General features: G+C 39.8%; 1 protein-coding gene across 1 annotated transcript in view; it reads right to left on the bottom strand.

The window, feature by feature from the left end:
- Positions 1-291: 291 nt before the first annotated feature.
- The window catches only part of cspg4ba (chondroitin sulfate proteoglycan 4ba), a 39,511-nt gene continuing 18,806 nt past the window's right edge, over positions 292-20,996 (bottom strand). The window contains exons 5-10 of the mRNA XM_047382086.1: positions 20,692-20,868; positions 14,241-14,439; positions 13,802-13,933; positions 7,437-7,609; positions 6,437-6,620; positions 292-4,736 (exon numbers count right to left, since the gene is read on the bottom strand). Coding sequence (XP_047238042.1) covers positions 2,680-4,736; positions 6,437-6,620; positions 7,437-7,609; positions 13,802-13,933; positions 14,241-14,439; positions 20,692-20,868 — 2,922 coding nt within the window. The 3' untranslated portion in view covers positions 292-2,679. The remainder of the gene's footprint in view (positions 4,737-6,436; positions 6,621-7,436; positions 7,610-13,801; positions 13,934-14,240; positions 14,440-20,691; positions 20,869-20,996) is intronic.

Raw genomic sequence — 20,996 nt, 5'->3', positions numbered from 1 at the left:
TTTAATGACTATAAGTTGTAAGAAAATCAAAGCTAAGCTAATTGCAGGAAACTCGAGTATTGATGATGATAACCTAGGTAATCTAATTCCTAGGTTGTAATGTGTCAGTTGTTACAGTGTGTAGTATGCGATTAAGAGGATGGTAGCAGCACACTTTAGTGAGAGTCATAGTATGTGTATGAGGGAGAAAAAGGAGATTCAATAAGAAAATACCAAGAACCAATACCAAAAAGAGGATAAAAGGAAATACATGCCTGAAAAAGATTTGTTCAAAAGCTGAAAGGTGCTGAAGACTTTTAAAGTGGTTTATTAAAAATACAGTATAAATAAATACAACACTTATATAGTAAATGTTAACACTTCGATTAGACTGGAACACATAAATTATTCTTTTCAGTACAAATTATTTCACAACTACAGTAATACATTTGCAGTGTTTTGTTTTCCCCGACAGTAGTTACATTTTCTCCTTTCTCAGCCGATCACAACAGAACTGCCTATTTACAGGGGTCCGACTTCATCTGCAGAACGTCCATCGTTTGACAGAAGTTATCCTGACTTTGATAAAATATGATTAAAAAAAGAGAGCTCATTTTAGTCAATAAAAGTTTCTTCCTGTTTGTCTCTCCAAGACTTTTCAGTAGTTCTGTTGATTTAAATAAAGACCTCTTTTCTGATAAAACCCCACCGGTAAAGATTACTACTAGTTGTTAATCACTTATATTTTCAGTTTTAAATAGTAGTCAGGTATTATGCATTTAAATCTGCAGCATGTTTTATGTCTTGAATAAATGCTTTTAAAGAGTAGTAAACATAAAGTAAAACCACATTAGTGGGCATACTTAACTACTTCGTTTCTAAAGAAAACGGTGTTTACAAAACCTATTAAAGTCCTGCCAATTTTGTTATTTAGGCTTGTATTGTTCAGTGATTACTGACTACATGCTGCCTTTAATTAATGTAACACGCTGTGTTAAAAAAAATACCTGAGATAACAAAATAAACTGTACTTTTTATATATATGCAACACATGAAAATAATTTAAAATCTGAACAATTTATTGAAATACTTTGACCATAAATCCTTGTGCCAGTCTCAATAATTCACAGTATCAAGCTGTTATCATCCTTAGCTTCCACTCTGATATTCAGATTCATAAAGGGGCATTTCTGGCCAGCATAAAGACGAGGTATGAGTAGGTTTTCAGTGAATGACTAAACTGAAAGAAAACACTGAACTCTGCTTCATTCAGTTTACAATGTCGTTCTCACTTATTGGCACCTCTAGTAAAATTGTGTAAAAAACATTCAAATAAGCTCCTTTTTTTGCAGGAGCATCATCTTACGCTGTGATATTGGCAGTAATATTATTTTGTACAAACCCTCTGTTGCCAATAGCCCTACATAACTCAGTAACATCTCACAAGGTCTGAACACACACAGAGAGTGTTTTCTATAAGATTTGGGTGTGGGACTGTGTTGATTGGTTAATGTGTTGGATCCTCTGGTTCCAGTTTAAAGACCCAACAATAACCCATTTTCAGTTTTCTTATAGAGGCCGTAACATTTTTAGTTAAAATGTCCTGATAATTCCTAGAGTTCATGATGTCTTGCAGGTTTTCAGTAAAAGAAGCCCACAGAATCACAGGTCCTCCACCATGCCTAACAATAGAGATTAAGTGCTTTCACACATAAATCCCCCTTTGTTTTGTGCCAGACCATCCTGGAGTATATAAGAAAACATCAATTTTAAGTCTCATTTGATCAAACAACAAAGTTTCTCTCCAAATCCAGATAGCAAACTCCACAAGTTGATGGTTGTGATGTGGGGAATAAAAAGGCTTTCTTCCACGACCAGCTTAATAGCCATTGGCTAAAAGAAATAGGCCTCTTGGTCATGTTGTATTTATACACCCAGGAAACCAAAAGTTGAGCTTTATGAATACGAAGTTCTGAATTAAATTAACAAAGTACAAACTAAAATAAAGTTCAGTAACATTAATTTTAAAAGGGGACTATTTGGTGTACCAGTAATTGTGCCACTTGTTGAAACCAAGTGTTTCTTCATATGGGATTGCCCCAGCCCCACTCACCTTTACCCAAGGTGCCATTATGTGTCGAACGAGCTGCACATACAGGATAATTTCCCAAACATTAGCCATATCCATGCACAGTAGCAGCATTTCTGCCCACAGAGTAACCCCGGATAGCAGAAAAACAACTTTTTTTGCCCATTAAAATGCAGGCATTTCATTTTCTTCTAAAGACACCCGTAGTGTTTGCACGGTGGAAACATGGTAGACAAAGCGACGCTAACATTTACAGAAACAACCCCATTTTAGCCACTCTTGTTCAAAGATGAATCACACGTGACCTAATATATTTGGAAAAACTTTGCGGTAACATTAACTTCAGGAGCTCCATAAATGTATTGGACCTGTAAGATAGAAAAAGCTGTTTCTTTCCTCTTCAGAAACTTCGGCCTTCTGGAAATGGAGTTCATGAGACTTAAATTGATAGATGGTATCATACAGTACTCCGTTTAATGGAACAATGCACACAATGGGTCAAAAATAGCTCCAGAAATCTATGGCAGGTAACTGCAACCGTAAGTAATCAATTGTACCATTTATTCTCTACATAAACTTGTAGCATCATCACCAAGTATGCATCATTACCTTTATACCCAGTACTGATTCCTCTGCAAAGTTGGGGTGACGGCGTGAATAATTTGGGAAGTTGGTTCAAGGGAACCATTACTCCAAGAACTGACGAGTACATTTGAATCAGCAGTGTCATAAGGTGAAGCCTGGTTCGAGGCCAAAAACCTACCAAGCACAGGGCTGGCAGAGTAGGTGGGATTTAATGGAGTGACAGTAACAGTGGGAAATGTGGTGCTCCTCTGGGTTAGGCTGCTGTGGGACTCACTGTTGGGAGGAACACTGAAAGGATTTTCCTGAGGTGAAGAGGTGTTCTGCTTCCTTTGCCGGTGGTGTCGAAAATAGACGACCACGACCACAAAGATAATTATAAGCAGCAGAAGGGCCAGAAGTGGCAGGATGATGAGGAGTGGGTTGGAGGTTTTCTGAGGATAGGACTCCACTCGAACTGGTGTGTTTCTGAAAGGAAACTCTTCTGTTCGAGGCGGCTTTCCAAGGGTTGTGCTGAAAAAGCTAGTTCTGTTTGAGTTCCCCCAGCGGTTACGGCCCTTGAATTTCTGCTGGTTTTTGCTCGGTTGGTGGGTGGGATGGAAAACCGTAGACGGGACAGGGGAAGCAGTGCCATTCCTAAAAATCCTGACTGGTGTCTGAGGAATGGGTGATGTGGTCGGGACTGGGCTTTTTGTGGATGGAATAGCTACTGGATTGTAGGGGACAACTGTAAAGTAAAATTCCCCTTTAGCAGGTTGGACATTATCAGCTTTCAGCACAAACACAAGGGAATCATTCAGCTCCTCGACTCCAGTCATGTTGCCATTCAGCTCCAATGCAATTTTTTCCTGCATCACTTCCTGAAATGTGAAGGACACAGCTGGGACAAACTTCCTGGACCTTTTAGAACTTGTCTGAACAACCTTTCCGAACTTAGGATGGGACATAATTTCAAACACAGGGTCACTATCACTTATAGCAGCCAGTTCAGACACATTAAAAAAGCTAGTGTTGAGCCTGACAGGGATCCCATTGGGAATCTTCAATCCTTGGGCAACCTGGATCAGAGGTCTGACAGTTATGTTAAGGAGTTGACCGGTAAGATTCGCCTCCAAAGTGAAGGCAGTGAACTCAAAGCTGTCTTCTGCGGAGGACAGTGAGGTCATGTGGTAGGCCAAGCTTCCAGCCAAAAGATCCTCCTGTGTAAAATGTGTAACTTCCTGGTTTTCCTTGAGAATTTTGCCAAAGCTGGGAGGTTTTGTAATCATGTAGTGGATGCTGACACTTTTGCCATTGGTCTCTGCAGCAAGGTTGTCCTGGGTCAGAGCTGCCACAGTCTTCCCTTGCTGCAGTGACAATCCAGTGTAATTGAGCAGAGTGATGGTGATCTCTGACACATCTATGTTAAAAAGTTTATATACTGGCTTGTGATGTCCGTCTGTGACGCTGAAGTAAAACACGCCTGAGGCAGAGCTTCCGTCATGGATAAAATAGACGCTTCTGTTGTTGATTTGAGCTTGAGTGAAGGCCACCACTGACTCATTCAAACCTCCTCGCAGAGCAAGGTAACCGTTGCTTGGTTTGCTAATCACAGAGAATGTAATATCCCCTGGAGGATCGTCCAAGTCTTCAACTCTGAGATCCTCTGGCCCGATGGCTACTCTGTCTCCCTGTACCACCTTTAGACCTGGAGTTTTAGTTTTTAGCACAGGTGGTTGATCGTTCACAGGCCTGACTGTGATGTTAAAACGCTCAACAATAACATCCTTCTCATCTTGAGGCCGTTGGGCAGTTCTGCCTTTAGGATTCAACCAAGCACCGAATACAAAAGAATCATGAGTTGTCTCCGAGTTGTCATGGCTGTAGACGATACCATATTTGGTGACGATGAACTGGGAAAAGTTGGGTTTCTCTTGGGTGAGATTTCTCTCACCTACCACGATAACGCCGTGCTGAGGCAGATCAGTCACCTGAAACCAGACCTCGTAGGAGCTCCGCTCTGGTGTGGGCAGCTTGGACATCAGGTTAGAGGCATCCAGCTTGTATTCATCAATGATAACGTTCTCCCCTTCAGTCACCTCAGCACCTATCACAAAGTAAACACAAAGTAAACTTGATGCAGTACTTGTGTGTACATTGTTGTGCCTAACTCTTACTACATTACTCAGATTTCTTTATATTTTCCTTCCAGGGACAGACATTTTTGTTATCTTTTAAAGTACTTTTAATAAATAGATTTCTAGACTTTCTTTGGGTGTTTCAAAGTTTTCTTTTTAGGTACCTTGTTGCTTTTTCATACCTTTCTGTCCAGTACCAGAGATCTTTTAGAGAAATGTTTTCATTTGTTTCACTGACCTTACAGATTGCTTAAAATGCTGCTGCCAGACTACTGACTGCTTCTGCAAGGAGAGATCCCTTTTTTGGTCCCAACTTTGGGTACTCACACTTGAAAAAACAGTTTTGAAATTTCCTTACAAAACAATCTAAAAAGTGTGCTTTGCATTTTTATGCATCCTGAAACCCCTAAATAAAATCCATTCTAGCCAAGAGGTTCATGGTTAGTCTGCAGGAGCTGCAAAGATCCACACTCCAAAGGAAAACAATTAGTCCTATGTGTTATAAATCTAGTCTTTATGGAAGAGTGCCAAGAAAAAAAAGATTTGTTCAAATAAAGGCACAAGAAGTCCCATTTGCAGTTTGCCACAAGCCAGCAAACATATAGAAGAAGGTGCTCTACCTTTTTTTCTTTTTGGCCTTCTCAAAAAACACTACGTCGGACAGAATACTAATAATGCACACTCACTGTAACACATGATGGTGGCAACATAATGCTCTACGGATGTTTTTTTTTTTTACAACAAATACAGAGAAGCTGGTTAGTGTTGATGTGGAGATGGATGGAGCTAAAAATGCAAAAGCCTGTTAGAGGCTGCAACAGATTTGAGACTGGGCTGAAGGCTCTATCATGACAACAACCCTAAACATGAAGCTGGAGCTACAATGCAATAGTTTAGGTCATATGTTAGAAAGGTCCAGTCATAGTTCAGACCTAAATCCAAATGAGAAACGGTGGCAAGACTGTTCACCGATGCTTTCCAGGTAATCTACCTGAGCCCAAGCTTTTTTGGACAATTGGCAAATATTCTCTAGATGTGCAAAGCTGGTGGAGACACCCCAACAAACCTGTGGCTCTAACTGAAGCAAGAGGTGGCTCCACACAGTACATTTTTCCCATTTTTATTTGTACAAAAAATGAAAACAATATGTCCTTCTCCTTCTACTTTACAATTGTGCACAACTTTGCAATGGCCCATTACATAGATATGCAAAACAACACATTTAGGTCTGTGGTTGTGACAGGGAAAAATGTGGACAAGTTCATTTAGCACGGCTAGTTCTGCGTAATGTTTATTTTCAATGAATGGTGTTCCACCAGCCTATTTTTAGGCATACACTGCAAATCCTACTATCACGGTAGAGGCTTGGCCACAAAATAATTTTATCTTAACTTTGAAAGAACAGCATGAAGATCTACTGATCAATACCACTTGCAAAGAGTTTTGGAAAATCTTTCTCCCGGAAGGAAAATATACAGAAATTTAGAAATGGGCCATTTGTCCTTCTCCCTTTACGACCAAATATGACAAACAACTTGAATACAATGTCTTTATTTTTAAGAAATAAATACAATGTCAAGAAACAAACAATTCAAATGAAAAGCAAAATACCGACCTAATTAAGTATAACCTAATACAGCAGATAATGGACTGAAAACATGTTTCATACCTGTGTTTTTGATGAGGACAGTGTTGTGTTCAGGTCGTTTATTTTCATAGGAGATGTCTATTTTGAAAGTCTGACTGTCTATAGAGGCAGGTGGTGACATAACGGAGAAGGTTATAGAATCCACAGCTTCCCAGCCCACCAACTCAATTGGCGTTTGAATGTAGATAACTTCCTTTCTGTCCACCTGTTATAGAGAAACATTTAGGTTATTTCAGCAATACATAAGGTGGCAAAGCTCTCAGTCAGTCCTTTGGAAAGGTTGACTTAATCAAATATACAGGTCCATCTCAATAATGACCATAGTATCGCTTTTTCAAAGGTTTTCTTTCCACTCAACTTTCCATCAACATGCTTGGATACAGAACTTTGTGAACAGTCAGCTTCTTAAGTTGCGACCTTTTGTGGCTTACCCTTGTTGTGGAGGGTTGTCAACTACTTTCTTTAGAGCAACTATCAAGCAGCAGTCTTCCCAGTGATTGAGTATGCCATAACATTGTCATAACATAACATTTCTGTATTCTTTTTTTGAACTTAAGCTTGTGCAAGATTATAATTTTCCGAGAGACTGAACTGTCACTTAAATAAATCGACATTTTAATATGTTCCAGTTGTATAAACGGCTCCCATGACCTTGAAAGTTGCTCAGCATTTTTTCAATAATCAAGTCATTATGGTTCAGATATAATTGATAATTTAAATATTCTTTGTTACGCAGTAAATACAAAACAAGCACAGTGGCTTTAACTGTGTCCGATCAAAATCCATCAAAAATCAAAACATAAAAGGGCTACATGGCTCATTCTGCAAAGAAAATGGAGATTCAGTACCTTCAACAAGGATGGAGGACATGTATTATTCATGCAGAAAAGTGGAAATCTTGACAAGCATTCCACATGAATGGAGGAAGCCTAATAAATAATGTCTCTCACAGATATCCATTGAATTCTTTTTCAGTGATGGACATGTTTAAAAATCTCAAAGTGACCTTCTGTGGACTCACCATATCTTGTGTAAAAGTGGAGATATCCACTGTGGAGTTATTAGACTGCTTCCTTGCTAAACGTCCCAGTTTAGGATGACGAACCATATTGAACGTAATCGTGCGGTTAGAGGGGTTGGCGACATCATTGGTCACAGCCTGTAAATCCTCGTTAGTGATCGGTCTGGAAGAACCTGGAGAGAAATTGTAACAGGGGTTAGCGCTGAACTATTGCAAGGCAGCTGCATCAAATCTTGTTTAATTCTTCCGTCTCGAAGTTCTTCACATCATTTTAAATTCCAAACTCTTAAAAACGAGGCCTGGAATAGACTGATGAGAGCCTTTTGAAGTGTTAAATTAAAGCTGCCACGTAAACACCAGAGACTTTTTACAACACTGTGCCTAACTGAAGAGTGGGGGTGTTACACAAACTCCAAGCAACACGGTAAAAGCTCCTTACAGACACAAATACATCACTTTGGAAAAAACACATCATCCCAATAAAGGAGTTTTATTCCAAATAGAATTACATATATTTGCAGATCCCAGCTGCAACTCCATAAAAAATAACTGCTGATAAATAATGGAAAGCAGGCATAAAAAGAGGAAATTCATTCATCACTTGAAAGCTGCGCTCCCACCATTTTCACCTCCCAGGGGAAATTTATACCTTGGAGGAAGAGGGAGAGAAATGGTTTCTTTCTAAAATAAAAACCACTCCTGTATACTAAATCTGCAGTAAATTAATTTTGCGTTATATGTTGTTAAAAATAATAAACACGTCAGATTTAAGATGTACTTTAACAACAGCTACAGTGCCTTGCGAAAATATTCGGCCCCCTTGAACTTTTCAACCTCTTGCCACATTTCAGGCTTCAAACGTAAAGATATAAAATTTTTATTTTTTGTGAAGAATCAACAACAACTGGGACACAATCGTGAAGTGGAATGAAATTTATTGGATGTGTCAAACTTTTTCAACAAATAAAAAACTGAAAAGTGGGGCGTGTAATATTATTCGGCCCCTTTACTTTCAGTGCAGCAAACTCACTCCAGAGGTTCAGTGAGGATCTCTGAATGATCCAATGTTGTCCCAAATGACTGATGATGATAAATAGAATCCACTGGGAAGATGAATGGGGACAAATACAGGACCATTCTGGAAGAAAACCTGTTGGAGTCTGCAAGAGACCTGAGACTGGGATGGAGATTTATCTTCCAACAAGACAATGATCCAAAACATAAAGCCAAATCTACAATGGAATGGTTCACAAATAAACGTATCCAGGTGTTGGAATGGCCAAGTCAAAGTCCAGACCTGAATCCAATTGAGAATCTGTGGAAAGAGCTGAAGACTGCTGTTCATGAACGCTCTCCATCCAACCTCACTGAGCTTGAGCTGTTTTGCAAGGAAGAATGGGCAAGAATTTCAGTATCTCGATGTGCAAAACTGATAGAGACAAACCCCAAGCGACTTGCAGCTGTAATTGCAGCAAAGGGTGGCGCTACAAAGTATTAACGCATTTGTTGTTGATTCTTCACAAAAAATTTGAATTTTATATCTTTATGTTTGAAGCCTGAAATGTGGCAAGAGGTTGACCAGTTCAAGGGGCCGAGTACTTTCACAAGGCACTGTACATAAACTACCTTACCTGACTATATTCTACAATCTTTTTCTCCATTATATTCAGAATGTACACAATAAGAGTAGAGGTAAAATTATTTGTAAATGTAATCGACACCTAATGACACCTTTTAATTGAACTCATTTAAAAAAGACATGCATTTCATCAGCAAGCAGTCTTTCTAAACTTTGACAAAATCCCTCAGACAGTTTAGTGGTTTGTGAGAAAATGTTGTTTGTGTCCAATACTTTTACCGTTACTCTCTCTCCCTCTCTCTCTCTAAAACCTTATTAGAAACTGCTTTGAGATTATTTCAATTGTAATGGAAACAGAGACAGAAAGAGAGGTGGGGCAAATGGAAAAAGAAAGAGGAGGAGAAAAGAATAGAGAGAAAGACGGATGAAGAGGATACTAGATAACAGCTTACACAACTGCTTTTACACGTGCAGAAACATATATAACAACAGCATTGTTACTGAAATGTGCACGGTCACGAATGCAAGATGTATTTAGTGGTAACTGCGGCTCAATATAACATCTGTGTGTGTAATTGTGAGCGTGCCTGTGTATTTAAGGTTTCTTCATAAAACTATGCAATAGCGAGTGTGAGGATCCACAGACCTGCCCCTATGGACCCGAGACAGACAGGTGGAGATCTGAGCCACAGACATTTAAAGGCCCCCCAGAGCACGGGAACCCCGAGAGTACCACCGCTGGGACTCCCGCAACCCACCCAGAGAGGTGCAGAGCCCCAGGGGAACCACCCAGTAGCCACAGTGCAGAAGCCCCAGGGAGCTACAGCGACGAGCCCACAGGCCCCCCTAGCAGCCGTTTATGCAGGAGCAGATACACAAGCCTCTGCGCACAAGGGTAACAGAGCACACACCCCCGAGCACCGTGCTCGCAACGGACCCCCTGACCCCACACCAAGACGGGACAAACTTATCCAGCAAGAGGTCCCCGGCCGGCGGCACGCACCATGCCCCCACAACCACAAAAACACACCACATCCCTGCCACTGCAACGACAACCTAGGTAGAAACACCAAACTGCTCAGCTCAACAGTCACCGCTCAGCCGATTTAAATACTGGTGACCCCACACCCAAAAAGAGGGCACAACCCTTCCACTCCACACGCTGCAACCCCTCCACACCACCCTTCACCAAAGTGAAGCCACATCACCGCTGCACACTGCCTGACCAAGAACCCCCTGCCAGTGCCCGGCGCACCCCCCCGTTCCAGTCGATGGACAGGCCACCGAAGCCAAGGACCGAGATCCAATAAAATCCAAATGATCCCGAGAGCCAAAACGCCAGTCTCGGCACTAAGCCCAGTGATGCCCAGCCCGCAGCACTCACACACGAAGGCCAGAGCCGCACAGGCCAGGAACACCTTCCCCACCACCACAGCGCACCATACAGTGGAGGAGAGAACGCAGCAAAGAGCATCCAAAGCCGTTCACAGAGCCTACACTGCGCTAATGCACCCCCACCAGCCTCCCAAAAATAAAGCACCCCCTGCAAAAGTGCACCCCCCCCCAAAAAGCATCCAAACCCAAGAACACATGCCTGACATCAATACACCAGCTAGAAGTAGCCCCGCTAGAAAACCCATACCAGAGCCCACAAAAGGGAGAGAACCCACAGAGCCTATACCAAAACCCACCGAGAAGTCGAGACCACTGCACCCGAGTACAACTCCGGTCAGCCCGCCAGCCCATACCCTGCAGACCCCTCCCCAGACAGAATCGGAACCGAGAACCGCCAGGAACTGGAACCAAGACGAGGAACCAGAATTCAAACCGGAACCACAGAGATCCAAACTATGCCTATGTCCACCCAAGGCCAACCACCCACCCCCACCCCCTCCCCAGAAGAAAACCTACACCCAACCCAATATTCGAACAACTCCCAGAACACATAAGACATTAGACATCCAGGTTAACTTTGCCCCACCCATTCCCACAGACCCTCCGCCCCGCCAGCAGAATGCACTCCTTAAAGGACGGCGCACCTGCAATGAGATGGTACCTCCCCGGCAGTTTTGTGTAGCCAATGTTTTAAAATCTCAAGGCTTATTTACATGTACATCACATTATTCTTTTATCAATAAAATCAGTGATTTCCTCTTATAATCAAAGAGTTTTTTACCCTTAATGACATTCACAGTGAAAGACAGATTGTATTTGCTGCTGCAGAACATCAGTGCTCTCCGAGTTAAGTGTTACACTGATGAAATGTAGTGTGTTACTTTACTGCACACTTTAAACGCTACTAAGCACTGATTTGATTCATTTTACACAATACAATGGGTTCTTCAGCATATAAAAAGTGAAGATAGCTACTGTGATTCAGTTGTTGATACCTCTCACAAATTTTCAAACAAACAAGATCACTGCGTAAATCCTGTTAATTCTTCAGTTTGTTACTGGGATACATTCTACAGTCTTTGTCTCCCTTACATTCAGAATGTACCCTGTAAGAGAAGAGGTAAAATAATTGTTTTAATGTAATTCATACTTAATGACCTTTCGACTGAACTCATTTAAAGAGACACATGCAATTGATTAGCAAGCAGTCTTTCTAAACTTTGACAAAAATCCCCCAGACAGTTAAGCGGTTTGTGAGAAAAAGGGGGAAAAACATTTATGTTCCCACCACAGTGAGAAAGGGTTTTATGTGGCCCCTCTCTCCTTTTAAAAACCACCCCTTATTGTCAGCCAAAGCTGCCATCCTAGCCTCCCCAGCCTGTCCTGCTTGGCACAAAGCACCAACATGGCTGCCTGGGACAGACAGTGGCACAGTTTTTCAAGTACCCACTCACCCTGTGGCTGCGAGGCTCAGTGGACTGTGCCAACTGGCTGTTTGTTGCACCCACACAACATCAGTTCTTCCTAACTGACAAACAGAATTACTGAAAACCACTGAAAACTATGAAGAGTGTTAAAAGAAGCGGACTACACCCATTTAATGATTTAATGGCCTTGCTACTGGAAAGGCCCTGAATAATTTAACCAAAGGAAATCTGAAAAGCATAGCATGCTGAACACACAAGTGTGTTATAGTTTAAAAGTAAAGCTAATGAGACATAAAGGTGTCAAACTAACACAAACTAACACATATTTTCTAATTACGTTCAATGAGCTCTTGAAAAAAGTGAAATGACAAAAAGTTTGTCTTGGACTGAATTAGGGTGATTTGAAATTAATTTAAACCAACTTATCTATGCATTTGAACACAAACTGGATGGACCTATGTGCCTTGTAAAGTACCTTCAAATGACATTTGTTGTAAATTGATGTCATACAAGACACAGTGTTTAAGTTGGGGTGAACTAGTGAGAAAATGAATAACTAAACTGGATTGGGATCTTGATCAAAGCGTTTTTAAATCATCACTACCAAACCCCTGAATAATGTCAACTCCTAATCCCTGCTGCTGCTGTTCTGTGTCACTTTACGTGAGACGCTTTTGCGTAGCCAATGTTTTAAAAAGTCATTGCTAATTTATATGTCCATGGCTTGTTGCTGTTCACATTAGTTTTCATCGAACAAATCAGCGATTCCCTCTTGTAATCTAAGAGTTTTTCACCTTTAATAACGTTCACCGTGAAAGAGATTGTATTTGCTGCTGCAGTATCCGGAACATCAGCGCTCTGCAAGTTAAGTGCAACACTGATGAAATGCAGTGTGTTACTTTACTGCACACTTTAACGCTACTGAGCATTGATTCGATTCATTTTAAAGCAGTATCATACTATGGGACACACTTTAAAATACAAAAAGGCTCCCCAGCATATAAAAAGTGGAAATTGCTCCAGTGATTTATCGCTGGTAGTACATCTTACAGATGTTCTCTCACTGCCTAGACTTTACCTCTAAAAATGCTCCTATGGCATTGTGTACTGTTGTTGATGGCAAACTTGGCCACGGTGCAAATCCTGTTAATTTTCAGTTTGCAACTGGGACACATTTAACCTGAGTCTGAGTTTATTCATTTCTGCACCCTAAACCCCCAGTTGGCCCCTCATCTACTATGCATGGCTCATCTTAAGGTTTTTCCTGTTAAAAGAAAGTCGCCAAATGATTTCTCAGTATGAGGGATTGTTGTAAAGTTGTCGATTGACACAATTAACCTTCCACTGTTAGGAAGGCTGACCTGCTGCAATCGGCTGGGCTGCCTTAGATAGGCAACATTTGACCAACTGGCATTAAAATCTGAATCAGATGTTATTGTATTATAGGAAAGAACTGGAGTGGAATTCAATTTAAATTAGTCTGTATGACTGGACTGTATTGGATTAATTTGATTATATATTTCTGGATATAAATTTGATCTATTTGTATCGTAAAATCCTGAGATGAGATTTCTGTGAGATTAGTGCTACAAAAAGGGAATAGATTGAATAAAAATAAATTCATTTTCAAATTGGAAATAATTTTTGAACTTCAAATGTTTCTGCTGATAAAGACCATCTGTGTAACTGTGTAAGTCTTAAACAGCTTTTTGTGTGATGCCATAAAGATTTCCTCTGCAACACCTGTCTCTTTAATCTAATGAATTACAGTACAGTAGTTTATTCCAAGTATTTCCACAAATGTTTTATTAATCATTAAACACAAAGTGCTTTAAATCAGTGCAGCGTATTGTAATAGCTGCTCATCCCTTATGAAAACGCTTTTTTAGCGTTAAAGAGGTCATGGTACATGGGAAACAGGAAAAAGCAATTTGCTGATATGTTGCTGCAGTGACCATACTTACCAGGAAACACCTTGAGTGGGCGGTTTTTCTCCAAATTCACAACTAAAGCTTTGGCGGTAATGCTGAAGATCTGCCTTGGAGTAAAATTCACACCATCATTGACTTGAAGGTTAAATCCCCCCGACATGGCACCTGGAAAATGACATCAACTCATCAATAAAGTTATAAACTTCAAAGAAAAAAACTAGACAGTTGCTTTTTTAATCCCATAACAAAATGCTTTAAAGGTTATAGCATAAGTGTGATGTATGGCGGGGGTTTGACCCTTCTCTGACGATTTCCTTTCAAGAGCATCCTCTAGTGGAGATAAAAGGAACAGAATAAACAGCTCAGAACAAGCAATGTCACAGTGACAAATACTGTGTGTACATAGTGAGCAGATGTGAGACAAAACTAAATGAAGCTATTAAAGATGTCTCTCACTGTTAAATCGTGTTACCTTTGTGGACAAACAGCAGCTGTCCTTGGTCTATGTGGGCTTGTGTGAAGTTTAGCACTGCCTTCATTGGGTTGCTTTTAAGGGCCAGGTGTCCATTGCTGGGTGGGGTAACCATGAAGTGTAGCTCATCTGCTGGAGTATCAAGGTCCTCGGCTCTAAGATCCTCCAGTGTGATTTCTGTAACTGATGACACCCAAACCTAGAGAGACAGCATGAAAGGTGCCATATTATTAGGAAAGTTTCATTTCACGGGACTCATTAAGTTGAGGCACATTTTCTTTAAAAATTTAACTCAAGGTGGGCATTTTTTTTATAGACAATAATACGTAAGACATAAACTAGGGCAAAGATTGAGATAAGGTGGTAATTGGAAATCCATCCATCCAGCCGTCTGCCCTGGACAGGTCACTCATTGAAAATGGCAAAGTCACTTCCTTTGTGAGAAAGAAAAATGATCCCTAATGTAATTCTTCACAAACTGACAATACAAATGAAATGTAAGCACTACTCTTTTAGAAACAGCTGCTGTGTCTTTGTCATTGAGAAATTAAAACCAATTACCCTCCAAGTAGTTTTGGCATTTTTCCTTCTTTCTTTTGACATGTTTCCCTTGTGAGGTATGCCTTATTAAACACCTTTAGAAACGTATTTATGGCCTTTGAGCTCTTTGACCTGTAACATAGCAACTTTAGTCTATTTAATTTGTTCGTATTTGATCACCATCACAAAAATTTTTAAATTGAGAAGTAAAAAGAAAATCTTACATTAAGGCTCTCAAAGTCTTTTACAAATAAACATCTTGGTCAATATTTTTGCAGAACAGCCCTTTTCTGCAATTGCAGCTGTAAGCTTCCTGGACATATCTTCACCAGATTTGGACATGTGGAGAGTGAATTTTCCGACAATTTTTCTTTAAAAATACCTTAGGCCCAGTCAGATTTTATGAAGAGTGCCTGTAGGCATTGATTTTTAAGTCATACCCTGTATTTAGTTTTCAAATCTGCTTCTCTGTCCCTGCTGAAAATAAACATAGCATAATGCTGCCAGCACCGTGTTTCAACGCAAGGTTGGTGTGATGTGCAATGCGAGTCTTCCGTCACACATAGCATTGTACATTTAGGAATAAAAGTCAAATCTTCTACATGTTTGCTGTCCCCCCTCAATAAGATGTGGCTTTTTCCAACCATGGCTTTCTTCTTGCCGAACTTCCATAAAGCACAGATGTTTGGAGTACATGACTAAATGTTTTCCTGTCAACAAATTATTCCACCTGAGCTGTGAATCTCTGCAGCTCCTCCAGCCTTCTCATGGGTCTCTTGGCTATTTCGCTAGGAAATACTGTACTTCAGTGGTCTATCAGTTAATGACTAAAAAAGATTGGAAAGTGTGCATTAACTAAAAATATGTCCGTATACTTCCAATTCACTACTAGGAACTGCTATCTGTTGCTCAGTCACATAAAATCCCAAAAAACCCATTGGCGTTTGCAGTTGTTAAAATGTAAAAAAGTTTAAGGGGCATTAATAATTTTACAAAACACAGCATGTAATATGGCTAAATTACTATAAAACAATGTCTAACTCAAGCAAGGCAAATATTAGGACCAACCTAAAGCAAAAGAAATAAAAAAAAAAAACACTGGAACACTGCCTTCATCAAGGACATCCTGGACTAAGAATAGCTCTACAGACTGTAAATACTTATCAGAGCACTTCAGAGAGTTGACAAGCTGAGGTCAATTCTTGCTTCTATGCACACCGAAGAAAGAGGCTGAAGCTATCACAAAGTAACAGAGGAAGTAACTGACACAAACATCTCAAAACTACTGAAGCATACAGATCTTTGACAGTGAAGGATAAACCTGTAGACCTCAAGCCAGGACAGATTGCCGTTTCCTTGTAATTAATTCATCAGGGTGATAAAAATGCAGAGTGCCGACCTCATAAAATGAGATTAACTCAATATGCAATTTCCAGAGGAGCCACAGTAGCAGCTTATATAATTAAAGAAAAAGTACAGGTGCCATTTAGGATATGAAACAAAGGAGCTGCACTGTTAACGTGACAAAGATGGTGCCAGGGTCCAGAAACGAAGGGAAATCTGAAGAAAGATTCAGCAAATATTCCTTATTCTGTTCACCGTTTCTCTATCTCAACAGTAAAACAAAAAAAGGCTCAGGAATAATATCCCCCTAAATGAAAACAGCATATAATGTTACATTTTTACCTCAACCAAGGAGGTTACGTTTTTGTCAGAATTTGTTTATCTGTTTGCAAAATGTACTAAATTGCAAAAAGTATTTGTCTAGTTTTACATGTACAAGAACTCTGAAAACATCCTATTTTAATCTATAAAGGTTCCGTCTGTTGATGGACTCACCGTTGCCAGCAACAGCAATTTTAGCTATTTTGTAAACATCTTCCACAAGATTTAGGAATGTGTTCATAGTTAGATGAAAACCAGAATTGCAGCCTCTGCTCTAATTCATCCCAAAGGCGTTCAAGAAGGTTGAGGTCAGGAGTCTGGGCCAGTCAAGTTTCTTCATAGCCAAACTTTATACACCTGCAGCCGTAATTCATTGATTTGGTGGTGTGATCCAATACTTTTGGCACATAGTGTATCTCAAAACGTTGTGAATGGTTTTTATGAAATTTTCAGACAAGATGCACGTTGGGACAAGAACAGATTGTTAGATGCGGAACATCATCTGAATCCAGGATTCTTTATCATTGTGACGACTAGGAATTCCCACATGGTTCGCCCCCTGTCAGTAGCTGACATACCGTGACCAGAAGTCATCCAGAGTATAACTCAGCAGTATAGAAAAAAGCTGACATGCTTTTCTAGTGGAGTGGAGGACAGCGATCTGTCTGTGTGATGTACAGCCAAAGAAACATCCATATACTGTCGCTGGAAAATGGTTCTCCCTCTAGTCTTCTCATCTCATCCAAAGCCTCATAGGGGTACAGGTGGCACCATTGAAATGAAAGTAAAAAAAATACTTTATTGGTTATATTTAAGAAGGCAGTAGTTTCACACAAAGTTGCAGCAAAGAAGGATGCTGCGGCTGTGGTCTTGGTCTTGAAAAAGCAGCACATCTGAGAAACTACCATGACAAGTGCCATGACTCAATGTTTCTAAAAGCACTCAAGTGTCACAACACTGGAGGTTTCCAGTTCTTGCATGACAAAAACTGAAAAAGTTCTATTTAAGGTACTTTATAACAAGTGTCTGGTTACCAAAATGTCACATTTTTCACACTTACCAAACAGCAAGTATGCTGGAAGCTTGTTAGTGTGGCGTGGGTTTTCCTGATCTCTGACAGGTGGTTAATGTGAAAAATGTCAACAATGGAAGAAGTGAACTGTGACTGGTGATTGGTGAGAGTAAACAAGTGCTAAAACACAAATACAAAATCTTTCCCCAAACACGTTAAGATAAATCAGCATGGAAGAAGCAATACTTCTTAGAAGGGATCAAAAACAAGTGATAGCGACAGACTACGCCCCAATTTTTTTTTCTTTTAAAAATGCCGTTTTGTGGTTTGTATCGTTTTGCTGTATGAGCAGAATGAAACCAAGCTTTAGTTGATAGAAAGATGGCCTAAAGGTTGACAGCAGAATACTTTAATATACAGAGAAGTGCCTGCTCAACAGACAATCCAGATGTCATGACTACAAACAATTCACTACCATGCTTGACAGCTAATACGCCTAATACGTGTTGCGTTATAACCAAAAGTGGTGCTGTGTATTGGGGTCAAACAGCTCTTCTTTGGTCTGGTCTGTCTATTAACTATAATATTTGACATGCTAGCTCAACTCTCTGGAGTCTGAGATGTAGGCCTTGTTTTTTGTTTTTTTACCATTTAGCAGAGCAATATGCAATCAAAATTTGAGCAGAATTTGTTGAGATCGGCACTTCTCAGAAAACTATGTGATGTAAAGAATGTTTTGTAATTAATCTCTATTAAATTACTAGGAAATATCCCTTCAAATGTTCCTTACCTGATTTATTTGAGGTCATTATGGATTTCTTTTCTTCTGAGCACTGAATGCTACAAATCAGCAAATTGCCAGCACTTTTGCTTTTTACAGAGATACTCAAAAATGTTTTTTGTAGGTAGCGTACTGGAACAGAAGCCCAGGGACTTTTGTCAGTTAGGACCTCTACAACTACAAACCACACTTGCCACACCAGCCCTGCAGCAGAACACCCACCCACATGAGAAAGCTCTTCTCACATATGAGTGAGTGTTGCTCTGGAGGGAGACAACTACGCCTCCAGTACTCCCTCATTTAACAGGAAGTCACAGCAGGACTGATGAACAGCGTCAAAGTGACTCAAAGATTCAAAGAAAAACGACACATGAGATCAGTTTGCATGAAACGCCTCCTGGGGTTAAGATTGTTTCTTAATTACAGGCTGATGTTTGATGTTCATCGGGCTGCACCTTCAGAGGGATCATAACAAACACAGAGAATGTGACCACACTTGACTCTTGGATCCATTTTTGTTGAAGTCTAAACTGCCAAACCTTCACTACTTTGATTTGTGAGAAACAGTTTTAATGATCTTTATCTTTATAATCTGTAAAAGCAGTGATAAAAGAAAATATCTAAACTTTATTAAATTTCATGTTGGCCTTATATTTATTTTATTACAATGTAAAGCCCTCTTTTAATTAAAATTGAGACTCAATCATGAATATCTATAAATATTTTGTTGTTGCTGTTGCACACTCAAATCATTTTATTGGCACACAGTGGCAGACAGCCACCTTGTGGCCACTGATATTTCTACCGTTTGAAAAGTTTGTGTCCAGGTCTCTCTTGTGAGATTTTAAATCTCAAATGATCTTTCCTTATTAAATAATGTAATAATTCATGATTAATTATACCTTGACATTCACCAAACTCATATGGCAAAACCTTGTTGAAAAGTGGTCTTTATCAGCAATAAACCAATACCTCTTAGCATTAAGCTGTCATGTAAAAATCACTGGATAGGTACCAATCACAATAAAATAAAATCAGAATTAAAATCAGAACAGGCTTTATTCACCAAGTTGGTGACACAAACAAGGAATATGACTTCTGTTCCACTTTGCTCTCAATCCAGAACTAATTGTTCGATGCAGTTTGGACCTGTCCTGTTTTGTGGCTGACCCAAACCACAGTGATGAATGTGCACAGGACAGACTAAATAATTGCAGAGTGATAATAAATAATAATTATAAAATAAAGCAAAACTCTCACCTTAATTTGGTAAGAGTTTTACAACTACATTAAAACTGGTTTTTACGGTTGCAGCTAAAGATTATTTTGCTAATCAATTAATCTGTTGACTATTTTTTCAATAAAATGATTAATAATCAGATAGCAAAAGGTGCTTAATAGGAGATTTGTTACAGAATTTGAATCAGGTGAAGCTAAAGCCATACCACTTGACAAGTTATGGATAGAGCACATTTACACACAAAGACTGTTTTTCACCTTAAATCAAACTGTATATATTTTGTGTACAATTTTGGCTTAATCACTGCTCTGGAGTGGGCAGTTCTTTCAGCAAATGGCATATTTTATAGTCTGGATGCTCCAGTTAATGATTATTCGATTACTAAATTAGAGGACGATTACTTTAATAATCGATTAATTGTTTCAGCCCTTGCTTTTAATCCATCTTTTGTGCTAGAAACGTCAGAGGTTGCTTTTTTCTGAGACTGCAGGATCTCAAAGAAGGGGGCAAAGCTGGTCATGAAACACAAAAAAATTGTCTAAATGCTCTTTCCAGATGGATCCCATCCAGCTCTACCTACTAAATCTGACGGATTTCTATTTGGCTTACCAATAAAATTGCATCGTCCAGCCCACAGACATTAAACAAAATAGTCATAATGTATAACACCTTTTATTTCTATTATTAAATGAAAATTAATCTGAAATATTTCTAAGTAATGGTCTTCTAGCTTCCCCTCTGTCACATGTAGATGTGCCCCTGGAAAGGCACATAACCCTAAGTTGCTTACCAGTCTGCATATCGGTGTATGAATCAGTGAATGTGGCTTTAGTGTAAAAGCGCTTTGAGCGGTTAGGAGGACTAGAAAAGCACAACATGAATTCAGTCCATTTACCATTTCAGTCCATTTATACTAAACACAACCACAGCTTAGTCTTAAAGTTACTAGATATTTCTATTAGAAAGGAGATTTATCAAATCCTCACACTTTCCAACAACGTTTGGCCACATCTTTATGTATGACATTATTAGCTCTGTGCTGCCAGTTCTCTGACATAGCAAACATGGGACCCCCTGCCCTCCCATCACCACACACACAGCCTCCTAGCATAGCAACTTAAAAATGACCCCATGAAAATCTTTTTGACAGTGGTGCCAGATCGACTGGCAGAAAAAAAGTGTGCAGAGTTTAAATATAGAGCTAGAGACTCACCCTGAGGACCTTGTTGGCTGTAATAACAGGAGGCTCATCATTAACAGCTGTAAGCTCGATGTAAGCCGTCTGGGCGGCACTCTGCTTCCTTAACCCTGTATCGTGGGCCTCCACCGTAAAATTATCGACCAAGGTTTCGCTGCTGTCGTGGACGTAGTAAATAAATTCATGCTCCACCTGGGGAAAGAAAGAACCATAAAAATCATCCAGGAAAAATTCAAAATGGGGGTCATTTTAAACAGAGTACAAAGACTAAAATATAAGCAAGAGTTGGCATAATATACAACGCAAATAATAAAATAGCA

This window comes from Girardinichthys multiradiatus, chromosome 12 (genome assembly GCF_021462225.1).
Source record: "Girardinichthys multiradiatus isolate DD_20200921_A chromosome 12, DD_fGirMul_XY1, whole genome shotgun sequence".
Taxonomy (NCBI): Eukaryota; Metazoa; Chordata; class Actinopteri; order Cyprinodontiformes; family Goodeidae; genus Girardinichthys; species Girardinichthys multiradiatus.
Note: the sequence above shows the minus strand (reverse complement) of the source record. Positions and strands in the feature narration are given on the sequence as shown.